Below are 14,786 nucleotides of genomic sequence, written 5' to 3'. Positions count from 1 at the left end.
AGGCATATCTTTTGTATATTGTTATATAAAGATGCAATGAATAGCAGTTGTATGTATGGAAGCCTATTCATATACTTAGGCTAATATGGGAGAGACCAAGGATACGGTAGCATCAGCAGTCAAACCAGTAAAGTTACATGTAAAAGTTATCATGATCTGAAGCCTCTTTTTCCAACAAATATTTTTTAAAAGTGGCTTTTCTTTCTGGGAGGAGAGGTTCTATTTTTAATGCAGTCTATCAAGTTCTGTGTCATTTTTCATTAACTGTTGTTAAAATATGAGCCTGCCACTCTAAGGATCCGTTTTCAGGTTGTGCACTTAAAGAGGGTGCAGGTTTTTTACCAAGGTCACTATAAAACATGTTACCATATCAGTAGGCGTAATAGTAGTAACATGGCTCAGACCAGGAATTTTTCATTTTTTAAATAAATGTATACTGGGTGTTTTATTAAAAAATAATGGCCCCTTTAACAACTCATTCATAATTAGAAATCATAAGAATGGTGAACTCTTGAATATATTAGTAGTGCTACTTGAGCTCTGAAGTATGTTTATATTAGCACCTTGACCTGTATATCAACGTTCTATGAGCCAGAGTAGTCTGGTAGATATTTTTCGCTTCTCATGAGCTATGCCTTGGTATCTGTTGGTGGGTTACTAATATGAAATCTAGAATGGTTCAGTTGCTTAATTGATTGACTAGTTGAAACTAAAGTTACTAATGGAATCTACTCACGTCCCAGATTTGCCAGTAAAAAAGTGCTACTACTTAATGTTGCAAACTTTAAATATAGAATTCTGGTGAAGAAAGAATCACTAATGTTTGTTCTTTTTCATTAAAGCTTGTAGGAAGTCACTTTGACCTGGAAATGAATTTTATTATACAAGAAGGAGAGAGTATTACTTGCATGGTGGACTTGCTGGATAAGTGTGATGTCACTTGCCAGGCTGAAATATGGAGCATGTTTACAGCAATCTTGAAGAAAAGTACACGAAACCTCCAGATTTGCACAGAAGTGGGTCTTGTTGAGCTAGTGCTCCAAAGGATTGATAAGGCTGAGAATATGATTGCAGGTATGACTTTTTAAACACTTGTGGAATTGGAAGTAACTGTGGAAGAGTCTCAACAGATAACCCTTTCATTACCTTGTCTTAACAATTTACCATCATCAATTAATATTTTTATAACCATCTTCTTTTAGATCTCCTAGTTGATATGCTGGGAGTATTAGCAAGCTACAGTGTGACAGTTCGGGAATTAAAGCTATACTTCAGCAAACTTCAAGGAGACAAAGGAAAATGGGTAAGTAGAACTCTGCTCTGGCAAAATCTGATAGCTTTCATATAGTTTATCTCACTGAGATCCACGGTGGATTACATATTGAATACAATATAATCAATAGCTAGGATATTCCCAGAGCAAAAATATAGTATGATCAACAGCTAAGCTTAGGAGTGTGCATTTTGGATTTTCAATTTGGATTTTTAACCCAAATTGCGCCCGATTTGGAATGATTCAGTGTTTCCAAATTGACCCCAGCATTGCTGAGCCAATTCAGAAATACCGAAGCAAAACTTTCTGAAGCACTTTAGAATGTTTCAGAAAGCTTTGGGCAGAGCAGCAGCAGCTGCATCTCTTTTCTTGCTGCTTCCAAACAGAAAGAAAATGCTGCTTTCAAGCTACTTGCTGCCTTTTTTTACCTGATGGGAAGGGGGAGGAGGGGGTTGTAGTGACTCACTACAGCTCCTCTCCTCCTCCCTCCCATTGGGTAAAAAAAAGCAGGAAACTCAAAAGCATCACTTTTCTTGCAAGAAAAGTGCTGTGGCCGCTGCCGGTCTAGCCAAAGTTTTCCGAAGCGGCTTAAATATCCGATTTGGATTTTTCCAAATCTTTTTCCCACTTTGGTAAACTCAGAGTGGGAAAACTGAATCTTTTTGGGGTGTGTACCCCTAGTTAAGACGTTCAGTAAGAGATACAATAGTGTATGGTTGCTGCGAATTTGAAAACTAGCTTAAAGCCAAACACCTAGATGAAATCTTTCTGAATTAAAGTGTAAGTAGTTAATGTAATATCTTTAGCAACATCAGAATGCCCAAGAGGAGCATGTCTACATCAGCAGACAGTACCCAATAGCCTAGTCTGTAGTCCTTGTTCTTTACCAAGGTATCTCTTTGAATTATTTCTTATGGTACAGCAGTATAATCTGAGTAGAAAGCCCTCCAGAATAATTCAGTTTTGTATAGTGTGCAGAAAGCCAGGAGAGTGTGAGCTTTCTTGACCTCCTTAGGCAGGCCATTCCACAAGGTGGGGGCTACCACAGACAAAGTGCGTGTACTGTCTCTTATTAATTTACCCAGCTGCAGGGTGGTATCTGCAGAAGACTCTGTTCAGATGAGCAAAGCTGCCACATAGGGAGAGAGACTGTTTCACAGATATGAGGGGCCTAGGCCATGAGGGGCTTTGAATGTAATAGTCATGACTCTGAACTGAGCCCTGTAACTGATGGTTAGCCAATGGAGTGACTGCAGAATGTGAGTGATACACAAGCTCCATCTAGCTCCTGAAAGTAGGTGAGCTGCAGCGTTTTATTTCAGCTTGAGTCTCCATGTTAAATTTGAGGGGAGACCTATGTAGAGCGCATTATGGTAGTCTAGTGTTGATGTTAATGTTCACTTACATTCAAACACCTTTTAGTGGAAATGTTATTACATGAGAAACTGGCTAATGTGTGAAATAATTTTTTTGAATAGCCACCACATGCTGGAAAGCTGTTGTCCATATTAAAGCATATGCCTCAGAAGTATGGACCCGATGCCTTCTTCAACTTTCCAGGAAAAAGTGCTGCAGTAAGTAGCTTTTTCTGTATTTTCCTGTTCCTTGTTTGTACATTTATATCAGTTGGCTGTTTTATACACATTTCCATTTGGCTCCTTTATTCTGTACATATTCAAATAGGAACAGCCAATAAAAATACATATAACATGTACAAGAAATCATAAACCTAAAATGCTTTTGCTAATCAAAATTCTCAATAAGGGCTATTTATTGTACATTAACTGTGCAAAATGCACATTTTTACCTTTGAAAATTTTGTATTAGAGGTCACCATGGATGGTTAGATCAATTGATGTTTTGGGTAGGGAATTAAATGAGCGCCATTTCAAATACCTGATAGATTGGAAATTTGATGAATCAATATATAGTGGCTGAAAATATCTCAATAATATGAGTGTTTTGGGTTTCCAAACCAAACTAAACTGTCTGTTCTGAAGAGTCTGCAAAAAACAAACAAACCAAAACAGAAGCTGATTGGTTTATTGACAATGTATGTGCACCTTGGATATTTTTAAGTATTCAGAATGAGAGTACTGCTCTGTGTTGACTGATATTTTTGGATTATGGTTTTGCTTCTTTCTTATGCTTCTCTGTATCATGAGACATGTAGACTAACTTTGAGCCAGTGAACAATATTTCCCTTAGTCCGGAGGAAAATCTTATAAATTTATACAATTTCTAAGCAAATAATCTTTTTATCTCTTCTGTCCTTCAGATGTTTTTTTAAAACTGTAAGAATATCCCTTGATCTTAGAACAACAGAAATATTACCTGTATAGATGATTTGCCAGGTGATGTAGTAGTAAAGCGCTCCTGCCACTATTTGATTTGTATTTGAAGCTTTCATTGTGGGGAAGAATTCTTTTACGGGTTTCTTTTTTATAGAAAGTGTTGAAGCTACTGAAAACATTCTATAACGTTCCCTTTGATGATTCTTTTGTGCTACCATATTGGCTACTTCATGGTTAATGTTTTTTTAAAAAATGAAAGTTTCCTATACAGAAAAGTTTACAAACATTTCAGTAAAGATTGGAATAACATTGGTTAACACTCTTGGTAATGTTCCAGGAAAGTCACTGCTGTGGTATACATACTGATAACTGGTAAATCCTCTCTAGAAGGATTTATGGTATTGTGTGTGCGCAGGAATAGGTGAAGAGTTTAGCAATGTCATGTGAAATCTGCTGACATTCAAGTTCTTAGATGTTTTTTGTTCATTGATATTGATCATCCAGGCAGCAGCTATGACCATAGGATTTCTGAAATCTCAGCTGAAATGTACATTGCGAGTCTGTGAAGTGCCGATTGTAATAACTGTGTAATCTTCCCTTTGAACAAAGAATTATCCCCACAATGACAGTAATATCGATATAACCATTTACTATTTATAATTTTTAAAAGTTTCATGATCAAAATATTTTTGTGATAATTTTTGTTTTGTTTTTTTCATTAATGCATTTCCCCCCACCAATGGCCTTCAATTTAATGTTACTACTAGACGTGTGCACCCCCAAAAAATCTGGATCTGGGTTTCAGGGATACCAAAAAAAAATAAAAATTGGTACCCGTGCAGTCTGTGTCAGATTCTCTGCTCTGGTTAGAGAATCCCAAAATTTTCTGGCCATTATTCCCTATGGTGAAAACTGTCCAGGGTGCTTAGTGGGGCATTTTTCAAGCAAACCTCACCAAATTTATAGGAAGCCTAGTCTTGACTGTCTACTGAAGACTCCCCAGATTACAAGAAGATTGGACCCTGGGGTCCAATTCTATGGCCCCCTGAACAAGATGGTCCCAGCTACTCTGCATTATTTCCTATGGGGAAAACATTTCCAAGGCTTTTAGGCAAAGGAAACATTTAACAAAGGGTTAACTCCTGGCCAAAAGCTAGTCCCAATGTAAGTCTCACTCCCATGCAAGCTTAACCAACAAAGCTCAACATAACCAAAATGGAACAATGGAACAATTTCAAAACAGAGAATCCCAGTGTCAAATCAGAAAAACTCCAATGTTAACACAGAGAATCCAGACCAAAACTGAATTGGGGGATGGGGGTTGAGGATTGACAGAGCAGCATAGTTTAAAAAGTGGCCAGCGGCAGCTTGAATGGCATGTTTGGAGCTATTTTTTTAAATATACATGTTTTAAAAAAGGAAAAATAGGTCTTTGTTATTAATTAATTAATTTATACCCTTTCCAGTCCCATAAAGATCTACATTATAGTCACCCATGTATTTGTTTTATTCTAGGCAATTGCCTTACCTCCAATAGCCAAGTGGCCCTACCAAAATGGATTTACCTTTCATACTTGGTTAAGAATGGATCCTGTAAATAATATCAATGTAGACAAAGATAAGCCTTACCTATATTGGTATGTACTTTTATTTCACATCTCAAACTTTTCCATCTACATGTACTTTTAAAGACCCCCCCCCAAATGTGAATAAACTGCAAATATAATAATTTTAATAACTTTTTTCAGTTTTCGAACAAGCAAAGGACTTGGTTATTCTACTCATTTTGTTGGAGGCTGTTTGGTTGTGACCTCAATTAAATCAAAAGGAAAAGGCTTTCAGCACTGTGTGAAATTTGATTTTAAGCCACAAAAGGTAAGTTAGAATGAGCTATTCTATAAATGCCATCTGTTAATACATAGAAATGGTTATAATTAGGCATTTGGGGTGCATTTTCTGCTCTACAAGAATGAATGTCCATTGGCTCTGCTTGTCAGGGTAACAGTGGTTTTCATCTCTGAAGCACTCTGAAATAATTTCATCTTCCAAAAATAAAAAGAAGATACTGTTGTAAAAACAACAAATCAGTGCCCTTGAACCATGCCATCCTAAGCACAGTTACCCCCTTCTAAGCCAATTGACATCAGCAGACCTCACTCTCCTAACTCTGCTTAGGATGGCACTGTAAAGCTAGTTGAAAAGTGTTCCTTAAAAATAATTACACAGGGTCTAATTTTAATGTCACTTAAATATGAGCTTACTTTTCTTCAGGTAACTAATATATCTTTTTTGTGGTGAACATTTTAACCTGAATGGAAATGTAATATTTATTGTAAGGATTTCTACTCCATTTTTGAATTATTCCAGTTTGCATACAAAACACACAAAACTGGTTTGTTAAAATAGTATAACAATAAGGCAGTGAGACAGTAAACAAATCTAGCAATTAAGCATAGTATAACCTTCAGAAACAAAACCTCACAAACAGCACAATCCTAAGGGGGGAGGCAAAAATGCCCTGGGAGCCTACTACAAGTTACACCAGTGTATCCTGGACTTATGATGGCGTAACACCCGCCCCCCCCCCCCATGATGGCCCAGTGGCCCAGCACCACTCCACTTGAGTCCTCCGCTGGTGTTCAGCCTTGGCAGTTGGACGTAGGTGTAACTGGGGCATAGGTCCATGCGCCAGCAGGCTGGAAGTGGGCCGATGGACAGGGTGCAAGTTAGTCAACTCCTTAAGTCATTATGGACACAGGAATGCCCCCAGAAGCAGTGGTAATTTATGCCATGAAAAATGATATTATAGCCCGTAGATGCCCATTACATGGGAAAAGTCAGTCCCCCCCCAGCCCTGCCCAAGCAGCTCAGAGGAGTACAGGATGCCAACTACTGTGTGGTCCAATACAGTTGCACCCCATGGTGGCCAAATCCCCTCCTCCTGGCCAATCAGCTCCTCAGGCACCCTACATAACCTCCAACCAGGGCACCCATGAGCCCAGGCAAGAGGGGAGGTGGCTGGAGGTCCTGCCTGATAGCCCCCTGACATGGGGACTTAGAGTGCAAGGTCGAAGAGGATGCTTGTGGTAGTGGAGCAAGAGTGCACAGGGGGAACTTAGTGCTCAACACAGCTGTTTCAGGGGGTCCTTCCAGCAGCCTGTCTCAGGACTCCATTGGCTGGGCTCCCCTGGGCAGAGGAGAGAGCACAACTGTGGGGCAGGGTGACTGGATGCTTGCTCTTGTAACTCCCCTGTGATGGCAGGTGCACAATCCTGTAACTGTCTCTCTCACAGGATCAGAGCTCCAAGCAGCCAAGCAGCAGTGGAACATCCATATGTAATGGAGCACTTTCCCACTGGAGGGGCAGCCCCCTGCAACCACATGGGGGTGGCCAGGTGGGGGAGGCCAGCCCTGTCCAGCAATGTGACCTGGGGGATGACTCCTAGCCTCGCAGGAGGGACCAGTGACCCGGGTTCTGTTGGGTGGTTTGGCACCCTCAGCAGCGCTGGGGGGCTGCGGCCATGGGACTGGTACAATCAGTGATGTGGGCCAACTCTGTAGTCTATGACCATGGGGATGGGTGTAGCCAGGCTGCCCCATGAATGCCCTCCCCAGCAGATCCCTCTCCTCCACATAGCAGTTGCCGAATGCCCTCCTTGCCTCCTCTGACATGTGCCACATGCCCCGCCTGCTGCTCAACCAGGCAGCTCCCCCACCCCTACCCCTCCATGTGGATGCCATGACTGTGGGGGCACGTCATCCCTATGTGTCTGCTCTCTGGCGGGTGAGAAGGGGATGTCGAAGGGCAGCAGGGATCACAGCCCATGCCATTGGCTGTGCCTTTTCTTGCCACTTGCACCCATCATGGTGGTGGTGCGGCTATTGGGGGAAGCTGGAAGGGTAGTCAGGGAAAAGGTAGGGTTTGTGCTCCCACCACACCTTACTGGGCTTGGCTGACGGTGTAGCTCTCCAGTGAAAGTCCTTAGGGAGCGGATGAGTGGCACTGCAGGTATGTGGGTGTAGGGGCAGAAGAATCATGGTAGACCTCAGGATTGCACTGCCCTTGTTAACATGGTCAACTTTTACTCATGTTGATCAGATGTAGAATTTAGCAGATCAAGACAAACTGTAGGTTTCAAACTCTCTGCTCCCTGACTTCTAAATGCCAGTTCTCACCATATCACAGGCAGATTGTAGTCTTTGCCATCGCCACTGTTCCAATTAAGATATATTTTGTTTTTTAGATTGTTAAGACTGTGCATCCATTTACATTTTAACATTTTTGATGCTAGTACTTTTACTCCTAAGTGCAGCACAATTTTCAGCATATTAAAAAAAAACACCATGGTTTTGAATTTAGTCTAACATATCTACTTTTTTATGTAGTGGTACATGGTTACCATAGTACATATCTATAATCGCTGGAAGAACAGTGAGCTTCGGTGTTATGTGAATGGAGAACTGGCATCTTATGGCGAGATAACATGGTTTGTTAATACAAGTGATGTAAGTAATTCTACACGGCTTTAAAATCTCTCTCTGTCTTGTTGCCTCTGTTTAAGTTGAAATTGATACATGGATTTGGGGACAAAATCCCACCCTTTTACTATTTTTAATCACCAAGAGAGTACAGCAAAATATCTGGTGTTTGAAGGGTATTTAATTTGAACTGTGATCCCTAAAATATTTATCTTGAATAAACTATTTTTCGCACTGTTACGCTATGTAAGAAAGTGCTATCGTTTTACTTTAATTTTAAAGAGTTCCTGTGCCCTGATTCATTTTTCACAGTTACTAAAGCGGAGTCCAATGTTTTCTTTTATCATAAGTACTTACTGACAATGTGCACAAGATACACCTTTTCTGAAGTCTGATTGTGAGCTGATGAGCACATTGGTTTAAAGGCAAGGCACATGGTATTAACTATGTTTGCATCTTTAGGAGAGTTTGGATTGCAGAATTTATAATATGTTAGACTGCATTAGACGTATTAAATATTACCCCAGCTTTATTTTGTGTTAAATCACTGTTGTGTTTAAACATATAGAACGGCTATACTGAGTTAGATCATATCCATATACTCCAGCATTTACTGGACTAGTTCTTGCCTAAAATCAGTTTAAGAAATATACACCATGAATTGAATCAAGGTCATTCTGCATGTAAAGTATTTGCTCTACTACCCAGCAATAACCCATCCAGTTATCTAGAAATTGGGGTCACCTAATGAAATTAATCAGCAGTAGATTCAGACCAGGCAAAGCACTTCTTCATCATACACTGGCTAATTGGTTTATGAAATTTGTCTGAAAAACGAATAGGCCAATCCGTGGAGTCTAGGTCTATCAATGACTCTTAGCTGTGATGGGTAAATTTATCTACTTTGAAAACTTATAAATGGAACCTTCATATTTAGAGTCAGTTTTGTACTAGATACTATTTACTGGAAAGGATTCCTGGGTAATCTGGTTGGGCCAGTTTATGAAAGTATACTGAGGATTAGATGGGCCTTTGGCCCCATCTTTTAGGTTTCTTATGTTCTTAGTAAAAAAGAAAGGTTCATCACAGCAAGTTGAATTTTGTAGGCTGTCTCCTCAGTCCAAAATTATCTGAAAGTCTGCTGTGTACAGACTTTTTTCTTGTTGGAGATGTTCAGACATGCCCATAGCTTTCTGTGATGTGAATGTGAATGTCCTGTGGCCACAGAGTTCCACATTTGTTCCATAGCTGTCCACCACACTGTGCACTGTAGTGTACATGCACTTTCAAAACCGAATGCATGTACCCTCCCCACATGTGTGACAGAATTGCCCCCATTTTTATTATCATGTAGCTAAATATTTTATGTTCTTTCCCAGACTTTCGACAAATGTTTCCTGGGCTCTTCAGAGACTGCAGATGCCAATCGAGTGTTTTGTGGCCAGATGACAGCTGTTTATCTTTTCAGTGAAGCTCTCAATGCTGCTCAGATATTTGCTATTTATCAGCTGGGCTTGGGATACAAGGTATTTCTTGATTTAATTATATTGAGGTATTTATGGATCTGAGTGAAGGTAGCTTTACAAAAAATGGGTACATTTCTAAAGCATTGTCATGCCCATGAAAGGTAATGTTCTACTCAGTGTTGGTGTCAGTCTTCTACAGAATTGCAAACAAAATCCTTATTTTAGAAGTAGCAGACTAGTGTCATATGGCATATTGAAATTTTTGGATGCATCATTGAAAGCAATCAAATAATTCATAGTTATTAACTTTTCACTGATGTTCTTAATAATAAAAATAAATGTAGGAGAGGAGCTGTGAAAATAAAGATAACATTTTTGATATATTGCCCAGACCTGCACGACCCAGTTAGTTGAATCAATCTTGGAAGCTAAGGAGGGTTGGACCTGGTCAGTATTTGGATAGGAGACCATGAAGGAAGGCCAGGATTGCAAGAAAAATGTCAATGGCAAACTGCCATTGGCTGCGACTTGACAGCACACAAAAAATTTGATATATTAATGTTTTGTGCCCTAATGGAAATTGTAGAGCCTTGTATTCAATCTGAGAAAATGCTTTAATTTGCCACTAACATGCACTTGCCAGCTTTATCTTCTTCTTTTCCTCCATATTCTTTCCCTCTTTTTCCCTCTTCCCTCATATTCTTTTTCCCTCTTCCAGCTCTTCCTCCTCCTCATTCTTCTACTTGTTCTTCCCCCCTTCATGTCCATGATGATTTATTGAACACATGGTGCTTTAGAAGATGTAATGTAAATGGTTGAAAAACACTAATGAAATAGTAGCTTCTATGCATATTTTACTCTTTTATCTGAAGATGTATTTCAAAAGTATTACAATATATATAATTTTTATTAAAATAAAGTACTATAAATCAAGCTATAGCTTTATTGTTATTTATTTATTATTATTATTTACTTTATCATTCACCTTTCTCTCTGAGACTCAAGTCAGATTATTTTTATTTATGTTATTGTCTGCCTTTCTCACTGAGATTCAAGACAGATAACAACATTGTGTAAGTCAATATGATCAACAACTGAGACATTAAAAAGTACAATAGGGTATTCATTGCAAAAATATGAAAAGAAGCATAAATTCAAATACAGGAATACAGAGATGGACCTTGCCGGAAAAAAACAAGTACTTTGACGTGACATATTAAACTATACGTATATTACCCAGTAGGAGCATATCTATATCAACAGACTTGTACTTGATAGTATAGTCTGCAGTCCTGTCCCGAAGCACCTCTTTGAACCATTTCCTTGCAGCATTACCATATTTCTTGAGTAAAAAATCCCTCTTGAATAACTCAGTTTTGCATAGTTTGCAGAAAGTCAGGAGAGTGGGAGCTTTCCTGACTCCTTCAGACAAGCCATTCCATAAGATGGAGGCCACCACTGAGAGTGTGTGTGTGTGGACTGCTGCTGATTTTGACTATTTGCAAGATGGTATCTGCAGAAGTCCATGTTTAGATGAACAAAAATGCTGTGGTGAAGTATAGAGTCAGAGGAGGTAATGCATGTATGAGGGGCCAAGGCCATGAAGAGCTTTGTATGTGATGGTCAGAACTGAACTGAGCCCGGTAACTAACGCTCTGTCTAGCTCCTGACAGTAATCAAGCTATGATGTTCGGTACCAGCTGGAGTCTCTTGAGTTGACTTTGAGGGGAGATCTACGTGGAATGCATTACAGTAGTCTAGCCTCAGTGTTATCGTGGCATGAATCCAGGTGACTTGAAAAACAATACTTTAGCAACAGTGTAATACAATGTATTGTCTAAAGGACTACAAGTAGGCTTTGCTTGTGGAACACAATCTCCCACTTTACACTGTAAACTCTGCCACTCTTTGGTAAGTAGCTTCTGGGTAACAGTGTGGTATGAAGTATGGGGATCTGCTGTGGGAAAGAAAATTGTTGATCATCTGCCCCTTTCCACACACATAATTGGAAGTGCCTTTCCATTTTGGAAAACAGATTTTGCTTTTCAACTTACCTTATAGATTAGGATCTTTTCTTATGCCATGAGGTACTGTTACTTTCCCACTGTATGCTAGTTAAAATGTTATTAATATTTTTTAAATGTTATTAATATTTTTTAAATTTCTTCTGTTTTAGGGAACCTTTAAATTCAAGGGAGAAAGTGACCTCTTCCTTGCTGACCATCACAAACTGTTACTGTATGATGGGAAACTTTCTAATGCTATTGCCTTTACATACAATCCAAGGGCTACTGATGCACAACTTTGCCTAGAATCATCACCCAAGGATAACCCTTCTATCTTTGTACATTCACCACATGCCCTCATGCTGCAGGTATTTTGGCATTTCTGTTTTAGGAATTCTGTTTACTCTCCTTTAAACATTTCTGTGTTATGTTTTGACTGTTTATCCTTTAGATGAATTGGGGCCCATCTGCTTAATTTACTTATTTTTATGCATAGTCTCTTCTATCTCAGTTTTTTTTGTGGAGTCATGCACTTGTCATCTCGTTTTTTTTAATTCAGAAATTTGATATATTATTCATTGTCACTGCTATGTAATATATAGATATAGATATAGATATAGATATAGATATAGATATAGATATAGATATAGATATAGATATAGATATAGATATAGATATAGATATAGATATAGATATAGATATCACCTTCATGTCATATTACAAATGCTTACTAGTATCAACATACAGTTTTTGTTTTAAAAAATGTTCAACTTGGCTTTGACAGGATGTGAAAGCAGTCATCACCCATTCTATCCAAAGTGCAATGCATTCAATTGGAGGAGTGCAGGTTCTTTTTCCTCTGTTTGCACAGCTAGACTACAGCCAATTCTCTCTGGACCAACCTGACACAACTGTATGGTAAGAGATTTTGTTCTCATTTTAACCTCCCACTTTGGGGTATAAAGGATTCTTATGCCTTCCCAGGATTCTTATGACTGCCCTTTCAATTACACTGAGTTAACAACTGTAAATAGGTTAACTTGGGAGATGTTTGTCTAGATAAATAGAGTATGCCGAAGATAAAATACACACCAAAAGATGTGTTATAAGTAGCCAAAGTGAAGATGTATTGGTAGCCAGTTTAGCTTTAAGAAAAAAAATTATCTCCAAATAATGCAATTATATTTCAGCATTGGGGATATTATTTATATTTTCAAGGTTAGATCATGTTAAATTTCTTTTGCGGAGAAGACCTTGAAATGAAATCAAGATTACTGGCACCAGATCTTCTACACAAACGTGTACATCATTCAGTAGCTATGTAATTTATGGAAGGGGGGGTATGGAAAATCTCTTTCAGGGATGAATTCCTTCCTGTCAAATATGTGTATGGTTTTTTTTTTTTTTTTTTACACAGCTGCTGGTTCTAACCAAGGAGAGTTTATCTTCTCAACCCACTGCTTGATCAATGAAAGATGTGTTTTTTACGCAGGCTACTTCAAGTTCACTAGGGCACTGTAGGAAACAAAGCATAGGTGCTTTCAGAAGACTAATTATGATGTTTCATAGTAGAGGCTATAAAATGTCTCTGTTATGGCATTGTATTAATGCAGTAGCTTTCTGGCTGTTTTAAAGGATGTTAGGAATGTGGAGTGTATCTTCCAAAATTTCTTAAATATGGGAACACAAATTCCTTAAAATATAAATATTAGAGATATTATCTCTCCTTATATAGATGAGCTTGCCAACTCAAGTGTGCCAGTGAATTTATCTTGGTGAGTCCTTCAGTTTGCCAAACGTGGCTGGCCTCAGTGGCTTCAACCCTTTTTTGTGATGGCCCTTACACTCTTCTGGGGGAAGTTTGACTTGTTCCTTCCCCTTCTTTATTTCTAAGAGCCTATGAGATTGTTATTTTTTTTTGTAGGCCTTTTGGTTGAATAATGTTGATGATAACTTGGTGTTTTAATTAATTATAGTGCTGTTCTTTTTGTTGCTTGTTAATTTTTCTGGCTCCTTTTAATGTGTTTATTTTAAGCCAATTCAGACTAATTCAGAGAAGAACAGTATACATTTATAAATAAATATTATTTATAAATAAATACATTTAAATAAAAGAACCCCGTGGTGCAGAGTGGTAAGCTGCAGTACTGCAGCCCAAGCTCTGCTCACGACCTGAATTTGATCCTGGCGGAAGCCGGGTTCAAGTAGCCGACTCAAGGTTGACTCAGCCTTCCATCCTTTCGAGGTCGCTAAAATAAGTATCCAGTTTCCTGGGGGTAAAGTGTAGATGACTGGGGAAGGCAATGGCAAACCACTCTGTACCAAAAAGTCTGCCAAGCAAACATCGTGATGCAATGTCCCCCCAAGGGGACGTAATGACTCGGTGCTTGCACAGGGGACTACCTTTACCTTTTACCTACATTTAAATAAATATTTTTCAAGCCTTTCCTGCTAGTCCATATTTCTGCTATAACATCTGAACTTATTCTTGTAGGTACACCAACTTTCCAAATGTTATTGTAAGTTTGACCTGTGAGCCTCACTTCAGATACTACAAACCAAAGCAGTAATTGAAATTACTGGGGAACTCTTGACCTTTAGATGGCAAGCTAATGGAACAAGAGCATTAGATTTTTCATACTTTTAAGCCGTCTTAAGCAGTTTGGTGTAGTGGTTAAGAGAGGCAGGACTATAATCTGGAAAACTGGGTTTGATTTCCCCACTCCTCCACTTGAAGCCAGCTGGGTGACCTTGGGTCAGTCACAGCTCTTGTAGAGCTCTCTCAGCCCCACCCACCTCACAGGGTGATTGTTGTGAGGATAATAATAACGCACTTTGTAAACCACTCTGAGTGGGCATTAAGTTGTTCTGGAGGGTATTCATTCGATATGAATCAAATGTTGTTTTTGTTGTTACTATTTTTATTATTAATTATGGTATCTGGATGTAAACCTGACAACTGTAGTTGACTGTACAAGTTCAGTCATTTTATTAGACCAGTCAAATAATCTAATAAGTAATATTAGACTGAAGGAAATAATAGATCATAATCCCGATAATGTGTAACTGTTGTTAAATATAATGCTTTTAAGATAATGGAATATGTGTTTTTCAGTTCCATTCTCTTGGCTTTCATTATGGAATTGCTGAAGAATTCAATTGCTATGCAAGAACAAATGCTTTCTTGTAAGGGCTTCCTTGTGATAGGATACAGCCTTGAAAAGGTAAATTAAAACAATTATAACAACTTTTAAAACTGTTAATGGGT

The 14,786-nt window shown here is 38.7% G+C and overlaps 1 protein-coding gene across 3 annotated transcripts in view; it reads left to right on the top strand.

Annotated features, from left to right (window-relative positions):
• LRBA (LPS responsive beige-like anchor protein) overlaps window positions 1–14,786 on the top strand; it is a 602,029-nt gene that overhangs the window by 58,941 nt on the left and 528,302 nt on the right. For all 3 annotated transcript variants that reach the window (XM_054990072.1, XM_054990073.1, XM_054990070.1), the window contains exons 3-12: window positions 843–1,074; window positions 1,203–1,303; window positions 2,752–2,847; window positions 5,083–5,204; window positions 5,316–5,442; window positions 7,954–8,073; window positions 9,426–9,572; window positions 11,689–11,886; window positions 12,303–12,436; window positions 14,634–14,742. In XM_054990072.1, the coding sequence (XP_054846047.1) occupies window positions 843–1,074; window positions 1,203–1,303; window positions 2,752–2,847; window positions 5,083–5,204; window positions 5,316–5,442; window positions 7,954–8,073; window positions 9,426–9,572; window positions 11,689–11,886; window positions 12,303–12,436; window positions 14,634–14,742 (1,386 nt within the window). The remainder of the gene's footprint in view (window positions 1–842; window positions 1,075–1,202; window positions 1,304–2,751; window positions 2,848–5,082; window positions 5,205–5,315; window positions 5,443–7,953; window positions 8,074–9,425; window positions 9,573–11,688; window positions 11,887–12,302; window positions 12,437–14,633; window positions 14,743–14,786) is intronic.

The sequence above is a fragment of the Eublepharis macularius genome, chromosome 10 (assembly GCF_028583425.1).
Source record: "Eublepharis macularius isolate TG4126 chromosome 10, MPM_Emac_v1.0, whole genome shotgun sequence".
Classification (NCBI taxonomy): domain Eukaryota; kingdom Metazoa; phylum Chordata; class Lepidosauria; order Squamata; family Eublepharidae; genus Eublepharis; species Eublepharis macularius.
The sequence above is the reverse complement of the archived record's forward strand: the minus strand, read 5'-3'. Positions and strand labels throughout refer to the sequence as shown.